This window comes from Odontesthes bonariensis, chromosome 18 (genome assembly GCF_027942865.1).
Source record: "Odontesthes bonariensis isolate fOdoBon6 chromosome 18, fOdoBon6.hap1, whole genome shotgun sequence".
NCBI classification, from domain to species: Eukaryota; Metazoa; Chordata; class Actinopteri; order Atheriniformes; family Atherinopsidae; genus Odontesthes; species Odontesthes bonariensis.
In genome coordinates this window covers 22,181,360-22,194,439 of record NC_134523.1, presented here as the reverse complement: position 1 = coordinate 22,194,439, position 13,080 = coordinate 22,181,360, and the positions used below count along the sequence as shown (strand labels likewise).

The 13,080-nt window shown below is 38.0% G+C and overlaps 1 protein-coding gene across 1 annotated transcript; it reads right to left on the bottom strand.

The window, feature by feature from the left end:
- Positions 1-378: 378 nt before the first annotated feature.
- Positions 379-13,010, bottom strand: LOC142367408 (uncharacterized). Its single transcript, XM_075449375.1, has 6 exons — positions 12,837-13,010; positions 8,697-8,825; positions 7,910-8,080; positions 6,657-6,841; positions 5,486-5,601; positions 379-1,126 (listed from the first exon to the last, which is right to left on the bottom strand). Exons 1-6 carry the CDS (start codon positions 12,934-12,936, stop codon positions 946-948), a joined length of 882 nt encoding a protein of 293 aa, XP_075305490.1. The 5' UTR covers positions 12,937-13,010; the 3' UTR covers positions 379-945.
- Between the last annotated feature and the right edge of the window lie 70 nt (positions 13,011-13,080).

Below are 13,080 nucleotides of genomic sequence, written 5' to 3'. Positions count from 1 at the left end.
CACTTCGGAGCAGACATCATTCTCAAGTGTTTTGTTTAAGAACCCACAAAGTGTTCATAAGAAGGAGGAAAGCAGCACTTTAAACCATGGACCTTTTTGTGAGGGCAGATTGAGACCAAGTTATGTTCCCTCAATAACAAGAAAACACAAAACACTTTTGTTACTCCCTGGTTGGGTTTAGGCGATAACGTTTCTGTGTTCCGGCTGAAAAACAATGTTTTCATAACTTGACTGTACTGTCATGGAGATCAACGGGAGAACATCACATGATGGGCTTTGCCTTGCTGATCCCTCGCAGTGAATGCATCACCAAGAGGATTCTCCAGGTCAAACAATCAGAAGAAACTTTCACTTTAGTGAAACTCATCTAGATTTGAGTTGTTTACAACATCTTTATTGCAGACTGTTGGCACAGACACGGTTGTACTCGGATAAAATCAGCATGAGAAATAAACAAATTTAAGATATGGTTCCACAAGCACAGGAAGTGGATAAAATGAGTTTGGTTAGGACAGCTAAGATGGACTGAACACAGGGAATCCGGAAATTGAAAAATACGAACATAGTCACTGTCTGTTGTAAAGATAATGCGTTACAATTTCTCTAATACTGTCTTTATGTTGTAAAGTGCGGTTTCATTAAACACTGATTATCATCATATAGTCAGTTACCAGGAAAACAAATATGATACACAAGTATTAAAGTGACTCCTGAAGAGATTATATTTCTGTATTTACTTTGCTTACTGTAAACCCGTTTAAACATTCTCAACCCGGTTTGCAAGAGTTGTGTTTCTGTCCCAGATGAAGGACGATAATATTCTAGATGGAAAATGTGACTCAATTGGGGGCAAAAAAAATATACTGTACATCTTTTTTAAACCATAAACAACAAACTGATTAAAGTTTCTCATTTTCCTCAGATGATCAGAGAGTTGCTGACATCTCACTGTGATCTGGTGGTGCTTCCACCAGCATTCATCTCTTTCTCACAGATGAAAGGCAAGACCATCTCACAGGGGGCATCAATCCAGCTCCGAATCGCCACCCGCTCCAATACACGTGTTTTCACAATGTAACCGCAGTCCTCGTTGATGTGATTGTTGGGTTCGCCGACTTCCCAGAAACTACAGTAAGGAGAGAGGAAGAGAAGCAAACAGACAGCACTTTGGTCAGCACTTTTTCTGAAGCTTTCCATGCACATTAACCCTTTGGGTCGTAACTCTTTGTGCTTAACGGAGCCATTGTGGTCTATTTAGCCCCCAACTTTTAATTTTTTGGTTTTTATTGGAATCATACACTGATGCACCTGATTGTTGTACAAAATAATCTGGGAAGTTGTCCCTGGAAACACTTTGGAAATGTGTCCACGTCTATAACTGCCTGGCTTTAACCAATCCGATCAATTACATGGAACCAGTTAGTAAAATCCAACCCTGGTTGAAGTCAGTTTGATTTAATGCTTTTTTTTTTCAAATATGAAGCACTTTCCAGTACTTAAGTGACTAAGCATCTATGTCAACCTCTTTAGGAGCTGCTAGTTTTGACCGTTATGACACCTAGAACTTTATCTGCCAGTCCAGGGCTCTATTTGATCCGAACCAACTGTGCCCCAGTCACAAACTTAACTTGGAGCTCACTGTCTCAGTGTAACTAAAACTACTTTTTTTTTTATCACCTTAAGAATATTGCCAGAACACAAGCTGATGCAGAGTGATCTCCCCCCCGAAAGAAAGGTCTTCAAGTCTGGGATTTTTAATTGTCCCAAAAGTCAGAACTATAACCCACAGTGAGACAACTTTATGTTACCAAGGTCCACGTCAGCTGGGAATATTAACGCTTTTTGAGCTGGTTTTTATTTGAACTGACCTCTATTTCTACCCTTTTACTTCAGCTTACACCTTTTACCTTTTTTAACTATTCATTTTTTTAATGTTTTCTTTAAATTTTGTGCTTTAATCTTTTTAATTAATTATTTAACGTCTCTGGTTTTTCCTTACTGATAGCACTTCCCCAGTTCAGTTCATTGTAGGTTATTCCGTTAATGTTTTTGGTACTACCTCAGCTGGAGTTCCAAGCGAGCTGAGCCAATACTACACGTGATGTGGAAACACTGCAGAGCGCTGACTGGAAATAGAGAATCATCATCTTGGTGTGGCAACAACATCTCTACAGCAGCCCACGCGCATGACACACACACTTCCTTGTTTTATAAAACACAAGTCACGGATATCATGTTTGGGCACACGTGCCGCAATTTTTTTCCGTAACTGATGGATACATGAACATGTTTATCAACCAAGATGATATGATTGATACAGATTGATCTTTGTTTGTCCGCTGACAAAAGCTGATGTCTGCAGTCCAAAGACATTAATAATCTGTTCCAGATATTGTTTTTTTTAGGGCTGGGCAACGATTACAATTTTTCGATGAATGACTTGCTGCTATCAGTTGTGTGTTTTGCCTTTAAGTGATATTTTAGACTGGAACTACTACGGTGAGAAGACAATTCAACTTGGCAGTTCTTACATATGACTTTGGTTCTGTCGACTCCTCCGTCTGGAAGAACTTTAAAATGAAAATGGCCGAATAAAAGTTCCGTACCCTTCTCCATGTTTGGTGGATCCGCCGATTACTTTCTTTTCCGGTTCCGCAGCAGACAGCAACAGACGTTTACAAAATAAAAGCCTGTGAGCAAAAGACTTTTACGATAATAAAATAAATAATAAAACCTGCGTTAATGCGTGATAAAATATTTGTCGCCGTTAAATAATTAACGAGTTAACGTGATAATAACGAGTTAGCTCGCCCAGTCCTAGTTTTTCTGTTTGTTTTTTCCACTGTCTGCATCTATATCAATGGTTGACTCCAAGGTCTGGCAAGAAACCATTTTTCTTATATATGCATTTTAATCTTGCATTTTTTTCTTGTGCACAGGTGCAAGTGATGGTGAGTGTGTCCTTCACCAGCCCTCTTTGACAATCTAATCTAACAAGCTTTGTTGATTCAAAAAACCTGGATTTAGTCACAGAGGACTAGAATCGGCGACAGTGGAACACAAGAGGACGGGACAGATAAAGACAATAGACAATGACAGGTGTGTGTGTAAGGTGTACTGTGGTGCGTACAGATGAATGTGTGGACGTTTGTGTTGTGGTCTGTAAGTAAACCCCACATCCACCGAAAAATAAAGCCTTCCAGCAGTCAGATATAAAACAGTGATGTTGACCTTCAGCACTAACTCAGCATCATCCAGTGACCACAGCCAGTGTCAGGCTGGATCACAGCTGGTGCTGGTGTGTTGGGCCACTGCCATGCACCTCCACCAGTGCTCTGGATTGCCCCGCAGTCCCAGCAGGAATCGTGCAGCCCAGTTAGACCCTGCCAGCAATAGAGCCAGCCAGGGCATGATCCCCCCCCAACCCGGGGGCAACAGGAAAAAGGACCAGCCCAGAATCCAGGAAAAACACCAACCAGGACATCCTGAGTGGCCCAGCGGGTATGACACGGTAGGGGAAGGGTAGCACCCCGGCCCCCCACACCCGCATCGCAACCCCGCAATCTGTTCCAGATGTTAACGGACGGCCTGCCACAGTACAAAGTGCTCTAAACTGTACTATACCATTCCATGTAATCGGAAAATGCCAAAGGGAAAGATTATGTTAAATTTTTCAACTACATCTGAGTGTAACCTCAGTCGAAAGGAAAAGAGGAACAAGAAAAATTGTACGACAACAGATATGTTGTCCACCACTATTTTCAAAATGAGGAAGAAAAATCAGATGGTTGTTAGAAAATTTGTTGAATTGGCAAAAAAAGGGGAACGATTAGGAAGAAAAAAGAAGTGCAGAAATACTAAATGTGAGGAAACAATGAAGAATCTCCAACACAGAAGAAAGACAGAAAGAAAATCACATGACTTTGCATTTTAAAGCAAAACTGTTTCCACATTTGTCTGTTTAGCAAAGAAACATGTTTTTCATGAAAGTTGACAGGTCAGGGTGTTTCAGTTTAGCAATAATACAGTAAAAAAAAAGGAATGAGAGCAGATGGATGTGATCCCGGTCTCCCTCCAAATGTAGTCTGTAACTTGAACTCTGCATTGACATTTCTTTTTTGCTCCTCTATTGAACAGCTAAACAAATGACTTTTCAAGGCAATTAAAACAAACAAAAAAACAAGTTGTAGTCTAAACATTCCCCATAAATCATTAAAACTAAAATGAATATAAATGAGATGAAGATAAACAGGAAATTAACATAATTTACTTATATAATCAACTAATTATAATTTGCACAATACATTGATTTGGGTTAAGGGTTCAAAGGGATTAATCAAACAGTTTATTAAACAAGTCAATGCTGATTGCTTTGTGAGGTTGCACTGAAAAAATTACGCCAGTAAGCTAACATGCTGATGCTAAGCAGGTAAAAGGATTCAGATGGTAATATTTGCTCTTTAACACTTAACACAAATCATAGCTGAGATGAAGACATTTGAGATGAGACAAATTAGCTTTAAATGTATTTGGTCAAATTTTAAAACAATTGAACCTAATGTTGAGACAAGATGATAGGGTTGGAAAAAAAATCACTTTCATACTTTGGACATGACTATGGACCACAGTTTAATTTGCAGTCCCTTTATAAATGAAGTTTAAATGACATTTAATGACATTTAATCCAAAACCCCAAATTTAGAACTGCACAAGAGGAAAAGTCTCAGGATTTACCCTTAGAGGGTTACTTAAGAAACTCTGACGGGTAAAATTATGCTGAATAGATCTAGTTTATATGATGGTCTGACTATTATTATTGTTATGAATGTATCTTATTGGCTACTTGACAAGTTTAGAAAAAGTTTTCCATATCACTGCAAAGCTTCAAGAGAGAGATTGCAAAGTTGGCACACTTCCCTTTAACTGGTTTTGTCGAAATAAATGAGGAAGCATTGACAGTAGAGGCAATAAAGACAAAATACACATGGCTACAAGATGAATAGGGGAAAAAGTTGAAGATTTCATAGAAATAATAAGAAAAAAACCAGTTTAAAACTAGTCACCTTGGTCATTTATGATAGAAAAGAATTCTTTCATATCAGACAGTGTTGACTGTGTGTTAGGCAAAAACTCTGTGCAAACACTCAGTGTAAAACAAAGGTAAAAGTCCACTGATCATTCAGTCTCTACGTGGTTTGCTGAAGCACAAAGAGCGCAGTTACAATGCATAAATTATTTTTGTATCAAAGCTTCTGAATACATTTGCCACCCTACAGAGTTCTTAATATATGATATTTAATTTTCAAGTCCTTTCTTGTCTTATGCATCCTTATTTACACTCAATCAAGCTTTTCATAATGAATATTGTATTTGTTTCATGAGTTACTTTGAGAATTATTAAAAAAAAAAACTGTATACAGTAAATGAACACCAGAAGAAAAACATGAGGCAGGCAAGAAAGAAAGAAAGAAAGACGCGAACTCACCCGCCGACCAGAGGAGTGTCATCGATCCATTTCCACTGATCCTCATTTTCTCCATCAGTGATTCCAAACCAGAAGGCATTCCAGTGCGCTCTGGGAAGAAGATCCCAAAGAAAAGTCTGAGAGGAAACCATAAGAAATAAGACAGTTATCACTGATTGTTTTTGTACATTAGAGTGCATTGGTGGAGTCAGAATAATGCCTGTTATCTAATTACTAATCCTTCCCAGTCGCCAAACAGGAGTCGATACTGGATCGCTACAAAAACCCAAATAAAACGTCACCGTCTCTGTCAAGATGAGAGGCCAGGCTGATTATTTGTCCTTCTGATTGTGCCTTTTATATCAGATGGTAAGGTTTCCCATGATCACAAAAAGCTAAAGTTGAATCTAATGAAATCGATGCAGATTCAGATATCTTTTCCAAAAAATACAAAACAGGTCACGGGTCTTTGAACAGGATGTGCTGTCTGAGCGCTTTTTGTCGACACATTTCGTTAAAAAAAAAAAATGCTAAGAATGCATGTAGCAATTACTATGTGCATATTAATCATGCACGGTCTTGTTCTTTTTAAATACCCAATGCAAAATGGAAATACAGCAGTGATTAAGATGAGGGAATAACACAAACAGTAGAAAAAGATTCTCCTTTGCAGACATGCACACCTGCAGCTGCAGATGAATCAGTCAGTTTTGTCTGATCTGCTACTTTCTGGCCTGCTTTGATTCTATTTGGGTTACTGCTCGTGTTCCTAAACACATGCAACAGGTCAGGGTTTTTTAAAGATTTTGTTTTTGTTAGCTTGTTTAAACAGCAGCTCATCAGGTTCCTCAGCTGAGGGAAGCTAAAGGAAAGTTGACTCAGGTCTTTTTTTTTTTTTTTTTTTACACAAGACATCTTGGAAAGTCGCCCAGTCTGGAGTCCCATTCAATAACATCCATTTGAAGAAAGGAGAAGTCCCAATAACAACACACATGGATGGCCTTTTAAGAAAATGATAACATGATGGCACTGTTGATATACAGAAAATCTTTAATGAAGTGTTTTTTGAAGCCAGTGAAGGAGAGAGGATGGGTATGTCTGATATTATACCCCCATCTGCTGAAGACTGAATAAAAATAAACTCCAGCTGACACAAACTAATAAAACATTCTCAAACATGGCAGCTCTGTACCTGCTCTTCAGCTGTGAGGATGATGGCCAGGTGAGCTCCTTCATTCTGACAGAACGACTGGCTCTCTCTCCAGTTCCTTCTCTGCCTGGAGATGAGGTAGCAGCTGTTGTTGAAGAGATACCAGTCCACAGGGCACACGATATGGGCCTGTGTTGCCTCCGACGTTGGTTTGATCACATGAGGAGCTGATGACAAGCAGGTCGTAAAAAAAAGACAAGATTGATGCAAAATATATTGAAAAAAAAAGAAAAACAGATATTGAGTTCTTCACACATATATTAAATTCAGAACTGGACTGCAATGTAATTAGTGAAAACATTTTTCTATGACCTTGTGGCAAAAAAGAATCCCACCACACAGACCTTTCTTTTAAATCAGATTGCAGAAAAAGTCCAGAAAATCTAACGGATTTGTTGTCAGAGAAGAATTTTAGAGCCAGGATACTAGAATATTTAACTATACTTAAAATACTCCAAGAGAAATCAACAAAATGTGTCGCAAAAAACTGGGCACAACAAATTAATGAAAAATGATACAGTGTCTATATTTCCCAGCTGTAAGAAGGTAAAATATACTACTTATGACAGTAGTGAAAAAAACAACTCATAAGATTTACTTAAAAACCTTTGTAAGTATTTGCACTCAAATGATTTAAGTAATATTTAATGCTGCAGTATCAAGTAACACTCACTTGCCAGTATCAAGTATATTTTACTTACCATAAAACATAACAGTTTTGAAGATATTAAGTAACATTTACTTAATTACATCTAAGTTTTAAGTTATATTTATTTAAACAAATTAAGTAAACTCAACTTGTTTTTCATAGGCAGGAAGATCATTTTACTCAAATTTTAATTACATTTTATATATCTGTAGTATTTGCTGTTGTGAAGTAACTTTTACACTTAACATTTTACACAACGATACACTTTCAGAGTAAAGTTCATGTAGTGTTTCTAGGTTTATGTACATTCAACTATTAAACATTTAAATTGTATGAGGAAACCTAAGTAAAACTTAATCTTCCCCCATAATTCATGTATTACGTTAATAAAATGTTTAATTTTACCAAAGAAGCTGGAGTTCTTACTGAATCTTAAAAATACAAGGTAGAAATTATGACAGTTACTCTAATAGAGTTTACTTCACCAAAAAGTCACTTTTTTCAGTGTGAAAGAGCACATACAGGTATATATAGATATATATCTATATATATCTATATATAGAGAGAAAGGTATGGAGAAGAGTACCTTTTGTGGTTATCTTGGTTGCCAGTTTGGCCAGCAGCTCGTCCCTCTCTTTCAGCAGCTGCGCGTTTTCCTGCTGCAGTTTGTTGTTGGAGGCTATCAGAGCTGTGATGTTTGCATCCTGCTTCTGCAACTGTAAGGTGGTTTCACCACTGCCCTGAGGTTTGTTCTTATCTACGGAACACATTCAGATGTGAACATGTCAGTTGATTGTTTTTAGCTCCACAGAGACTTTAGGTGGACGACCATTGACTTGGCCAATGTAGTGGGCCTGCGAGACTGTATTCTATAACACATCAATTTCGGGCATTTGGGAGTGGCAGCAAGTTCGCTATCATCTCATAAAAAATATTTAAAGAAATTTAAAACGCTGCATCGGATTCATATCTATCCCTCTGTAACTTAAATATATATATTTTTGTTTTGAAGACTGGCTGTTCTGGTGACATTTAGACATAAACACAATGGTGGATTGAAAGTATGTTATCAAAAATTATAAAAACAAAGACATTCTGAGTTTCTAAAATATCCCACTTCTACAGCCAAAGTCAATGTTAATCTAAGAAGGCATGCGAGTTATATTAATCAAGGTTCGGTTTAAGGAAAAACAATCGTAAAGATGACCTTTTATACCTCATAAGCCTTTTACTTGAAATGATCAAACATACTTTTACTGCTACCTATACCCATCAATGCTTTGTAAAATCTGCAGTAACGTGTGCACCACCTCATGTTCAGGACCAGAACGAGCAAAGTGAGAGTCAGTCATATCCGACAGGTGTGTACTCACAGTGAGCAGTGATGGCTATGATGGAGATCAGCAGGACACCGCAGAGCAAAGTCAGACAGATAGTGGCGAAACGGTAGGGTCTGGGGCCACTCAGCCTGGGGGTCACTATGACTGGGGACACTGGGTGATCTGAAGGTGACAAGTGAGACGGTCTTGATTAAAATAGGATTCCCTTTTCTTTGTGTGTCCTGTTGGCTCGATACCTCCCAAATGGCGTGTTTTAAGGTGGTGTTTATGTTGTGTTTGAGCAAAAAAAACACAAAATTCTCCAAACCCAAATCAGGCAGTTTTGATTCCTAAATCTAACTTAGCAGTTTATGTGCCTAGATCTAACCAGGAAATTGTGTTGCCTAACCCTAACCAAGTAAAAGTGATCTCTGAACCTACATGAAACAGAAAAGAAGTGTTAATGAATAAAAACAAGGAGGTAAAAAAACAAATGTTGTATCATGGTCTCAAACTTGAGTCTGTGACTCTCTTCCTCCTCTACTCCAGCCTCCTTATTAACTTGTCACTTGTTTATGAGTAAACTCTTCATAATAACGTTTGCTCTGTTTACTGCTACTGTGCCATAAACACACTGGAAATGCTCATATGTGTCACATTTCATACTAAGGACAAACGACCTAGCTATATGATTCTCTGATGTGATACATCATTGCTGATTAACATGCGTCTCCAATACAACTTTACGAACAATTTACTTATAAGACTGTACAGATTGGAAGACTTGTTGCAATAATTAAAAGAAGCTGCATTAATTCACTATAATTTGAACAAGTAGAATTCCTGAAATAATACTGGCTATTTTCACTTCACAAAGTGTTTGTTTAAATGTTCCAAACCCCTCGAAGCCTTGAATAACCCCTTATATTCAGAAGGTCCTTTGTTCCTACAGCCATAAGGCTTTATAACAGTGACTGCTGAGTTCTTCTCAAATTGATTGATTTTTATTTATTTGTTTATTTAGCCATTTAGTCATTTATTATTATTTAGTTAGTAGTATTATAATTGTTGTTTCATTGTTGTTAATTCAATCATTGTAAATATTTTAAAAAAAAATGTTGAACTACTTGAATTGGAATTTCCCCCATTGGGGGATAAATAAAGTATTTTTCTATTCTATTCTATATCTCCGACTGGAACTATACAGTCAGCCAAAAATCTGTTTAATATTATTGTACCTACTGCTGCTAGAAGATCTGCAGTTAATTAATGACTTAAAGCAACCTGTGCCATTGGAAATTTTTTATATTTGTTATTTTATGGGCTCCAGATATCTGTATAATGTATTCACACACTCACAGATTAGTTACATTTGCTTGAAACTGAATCCTTTGTCCACAAAAAAAAACATCTTTCCTCTGTTCAGAATGCTAAACACGCCAGACAAGAATCTAACAAAGCAAACTGCAGTGAGGAAATACGTTTAGTTTGGATGTGAGGCAGCTGGCACAAGGCAGGACGTTTTATTTCAATTCCCATTTTAGCAGTATTGACGAAATAATTCAGAAGCAGGAAGATTTTTTTTTTTTTTTTTTTTTTTTAGGAGACTGCACCACATGATATTTGACAATGTTTTAATTTGATCACAGGAATTTGCCTTTTAGTTTTATCTGTTAATTAGAATCTGGAAGCTGCAGGGATATGACTTCAAATGGGGGACCTTTGTTAGATCTCTTTGACATTTGCTCTCATGCAAGAAACAGAAAATTGTGAATATTGCTGCAGTGGAGCATGGAAATCACAGACTCGAGCAGATGAGGGCTGGTATTCTAGTCCTTAAGTTGGTTTACAGTTACAGCATGTCCATGTGGGGCCCATAAGGGTTAAATTTGGGCTGCAGATAAGGGTCCCACATGGGTTTGTCCGCAGTTTCCACGGTGGCCCCACCTGTGTTTGCCCATATGGGTTTCAAAGTGCAACTTGAAGGGTCGGGGGTCAGGGTTACCCTAAGCCTTAATTTATTCCAAAGGCAATACAGATAAACACATCACACAAAGTAAAAGAATGTTCACATTTGAATTGGCTGAATGCAAAGTCCAACTAAAGCCACACAGCAACCTGAAACCCATATGGGCAAACACAGGTGGGGCCACCGTGGAAACTGCGGACAAACCCACCTGGGACCCTTATCTGCAGCCCAAATTTAACCCTTATGGGCCCCACATCAGAGGTGTCAAGTAACGAAGTACAAATACTTCGTTACTGTACTTAAGTACACTTTTTAGGTATCTGTACTTTACTCCATTACTTATTTTTCTGCCTACTTCTTACTTCTACTCATTACATTTTCACACAAGTATCTGTACTTTCTATTCCTTACATTTTCAAAACAAACAGCCTCGTTACTTTTTTTTTTAACTCTTGGCTTCAGTTTAATGTTTATGTATTTCACGTCATGTGCGCCATCCAATACAGATCAGTGGCGCCATTCACACCTAGTGAGAACGAGTGTAATTGGATGAATCATATAACGCAAACACTCATCGGTTAGGCTATTCGTCAAATTAAATCGTCATTCGTCAGAAGTGAGCAGGTGTTCTACAACTAACTGCAAACGCAAAATGTCCGATTCAGAAAAAGATGCTGAAATGTCTGAAAGGTCGGACACAGGCGAGAGCGTATCGGGAGATGGAGACGGAGACCAAAGAGACCTTCCTCATCCTTGGCCCTATCTCAAAGAATTTTTCAAAATAGTCAGGTGCAAAAATGACTCTTGGAAAATGCAATGTAAACTCTGCACACCTAAGACCCACGTAATTTTGGCGTTCAAGAACTCTCCCTCCAATTTGAAAAAACATGTAGAGGTAAGTTGTAAGCTTATTCTTTGTTACCACCGAACTATGAACTGATAATTGATATATTTTGCTGCAGCTTGGCTAGCATAGGAACATGCCAAGACATGCCCGGTTAGCAGCTATCAATTGTCAAAGGCGTTAGCCTTGCCTCTGATGTTTTCGGAATAACAACTGGAATAGTTATAAATTTTTTCAGGCAGTAAGACTTTTTTTTGTTTTTTCGATGGGACTGAATTCCAATAAAGTTTGAGAAAGAACATGCTCCTTGAATGACTTTGTCTTTGACAGTAATGGTTTTATGATTGTTGTCTTGGGCCACATGTAGAACTAATCAGTTTTCAAATTAAGCTTGCAATTCATATAGTGGCATCTACCTTTTTGTGTGTGGGTTTTAAAAAAAAAAATATTTAAAGGTTACTTTGTACTTTTATACTTTAAGTAGGTTTTGGAGCACATACTTTTTCACTTTTACTTAAGTAAAAAGGTCAAGTTGATACTTCAACTTTTACCAAAGTGTTTTTAAACTGCAGTATCTATACTTCTACTTAAGTAAGAAATATGTGTACTTTTGACACCACTGCCCCACATGGACATGCTGGCTGGGAGAAGACTTCCTTTTGTACAGCTAATCAGAAAGTAAAGAGAAACACAAAACTCAGAAAGTTCATAAGATCAGTGCATGTAGTGATATGCAGTAGCATTCATTTTAAGGTAGATAATACCTCCCACCACACCCTCCTTTTCCAAGTTTGCAGAAACTCTGTAGTGGGAGTGGGAAAAGGCCTTCTCTTCTCAATAACAAGCGAGTGTTTTTATTTTGTCACACCTCTGAAAATGATTTTCTTTACGAAAATGGAATACATTAGAAAATAACCACAAAAGTAATCGACTTTAATGGTCACTCAATTCAGTCGTTTACTACTTTCCCTAATTCTACAACTATAGATCATTTCCCGGCTATAATCATGTGGAATTTTGCTGTCTGTGAAATTCGGACTTTTGATTGAGCACAAACTGAACGCTCATCTTGGACTTATCAACCTGTGGTCTTCTTTTATTCTCCTCCCTATCGACCAAACATCACCATACGTTTGAAATGATTGCGTATTGCAATAAATAAAACAACATTATATTCAGAACAGGAGCCGCTCAGTGATTTGAACCAAATATGTCGAAAATGAAGAGTGTGTTTTCATTTTAGAGGTGAAGCTGTGTCTTTAGTGAAGAAATACTCTCTGTCTCACTGTGGATTTTGCTGACACAAAAACAAATAAGTTTGAACTTGTCCACGAAGACTTGGCAGCTGGAGTAAAATCTTAAACTTGGCGTTGACTCTTACCAGTGTGCTGCACATCTGGACCGCGGTGGAACTCGTAGCTGCCCTCGTTGTCTAACAGTTTGGAGTACATGCCGTCGGGGGAGCTCGCGGTGGTCGACATTTTACCGGGTGAACCAGACCACAAACTGTCACTGATGATGAGTGAGAGAAATCTTGAGAGAACGGACGACCGCTGGAGTTCAACGTCAGAGAGGGAAACTGGCCATTCCGGTTATGCCTTTCAAAATTAAAGCGAGACAAGAGG

Excerpts from the sequence above, each read along its gene's own strand:
- LOC142367408 (XM_075449375.1), bottom strand. The coding sequence starts at position 12,936 with ATGTCGACCACCGCGAGCTCCCCCGACGGCATGTACTCCAAACTGTTA. Across the intron at positions 6,842-7,909 it reads AACCAAGATAACCACAAAAG|CTCCTCATGTGATCAAACCA; the intron begins GTACTCTTCTCC and ends GCTTGTCATCAG. Across the intron at positions 1,127-5,485 it reads GACACTCCTCTGGTCGGCGG|TTTCTGGGAAGTCGGCGAAC; the intron begins GTGAGTTCGCGT and ends TCCTTACTGTAG.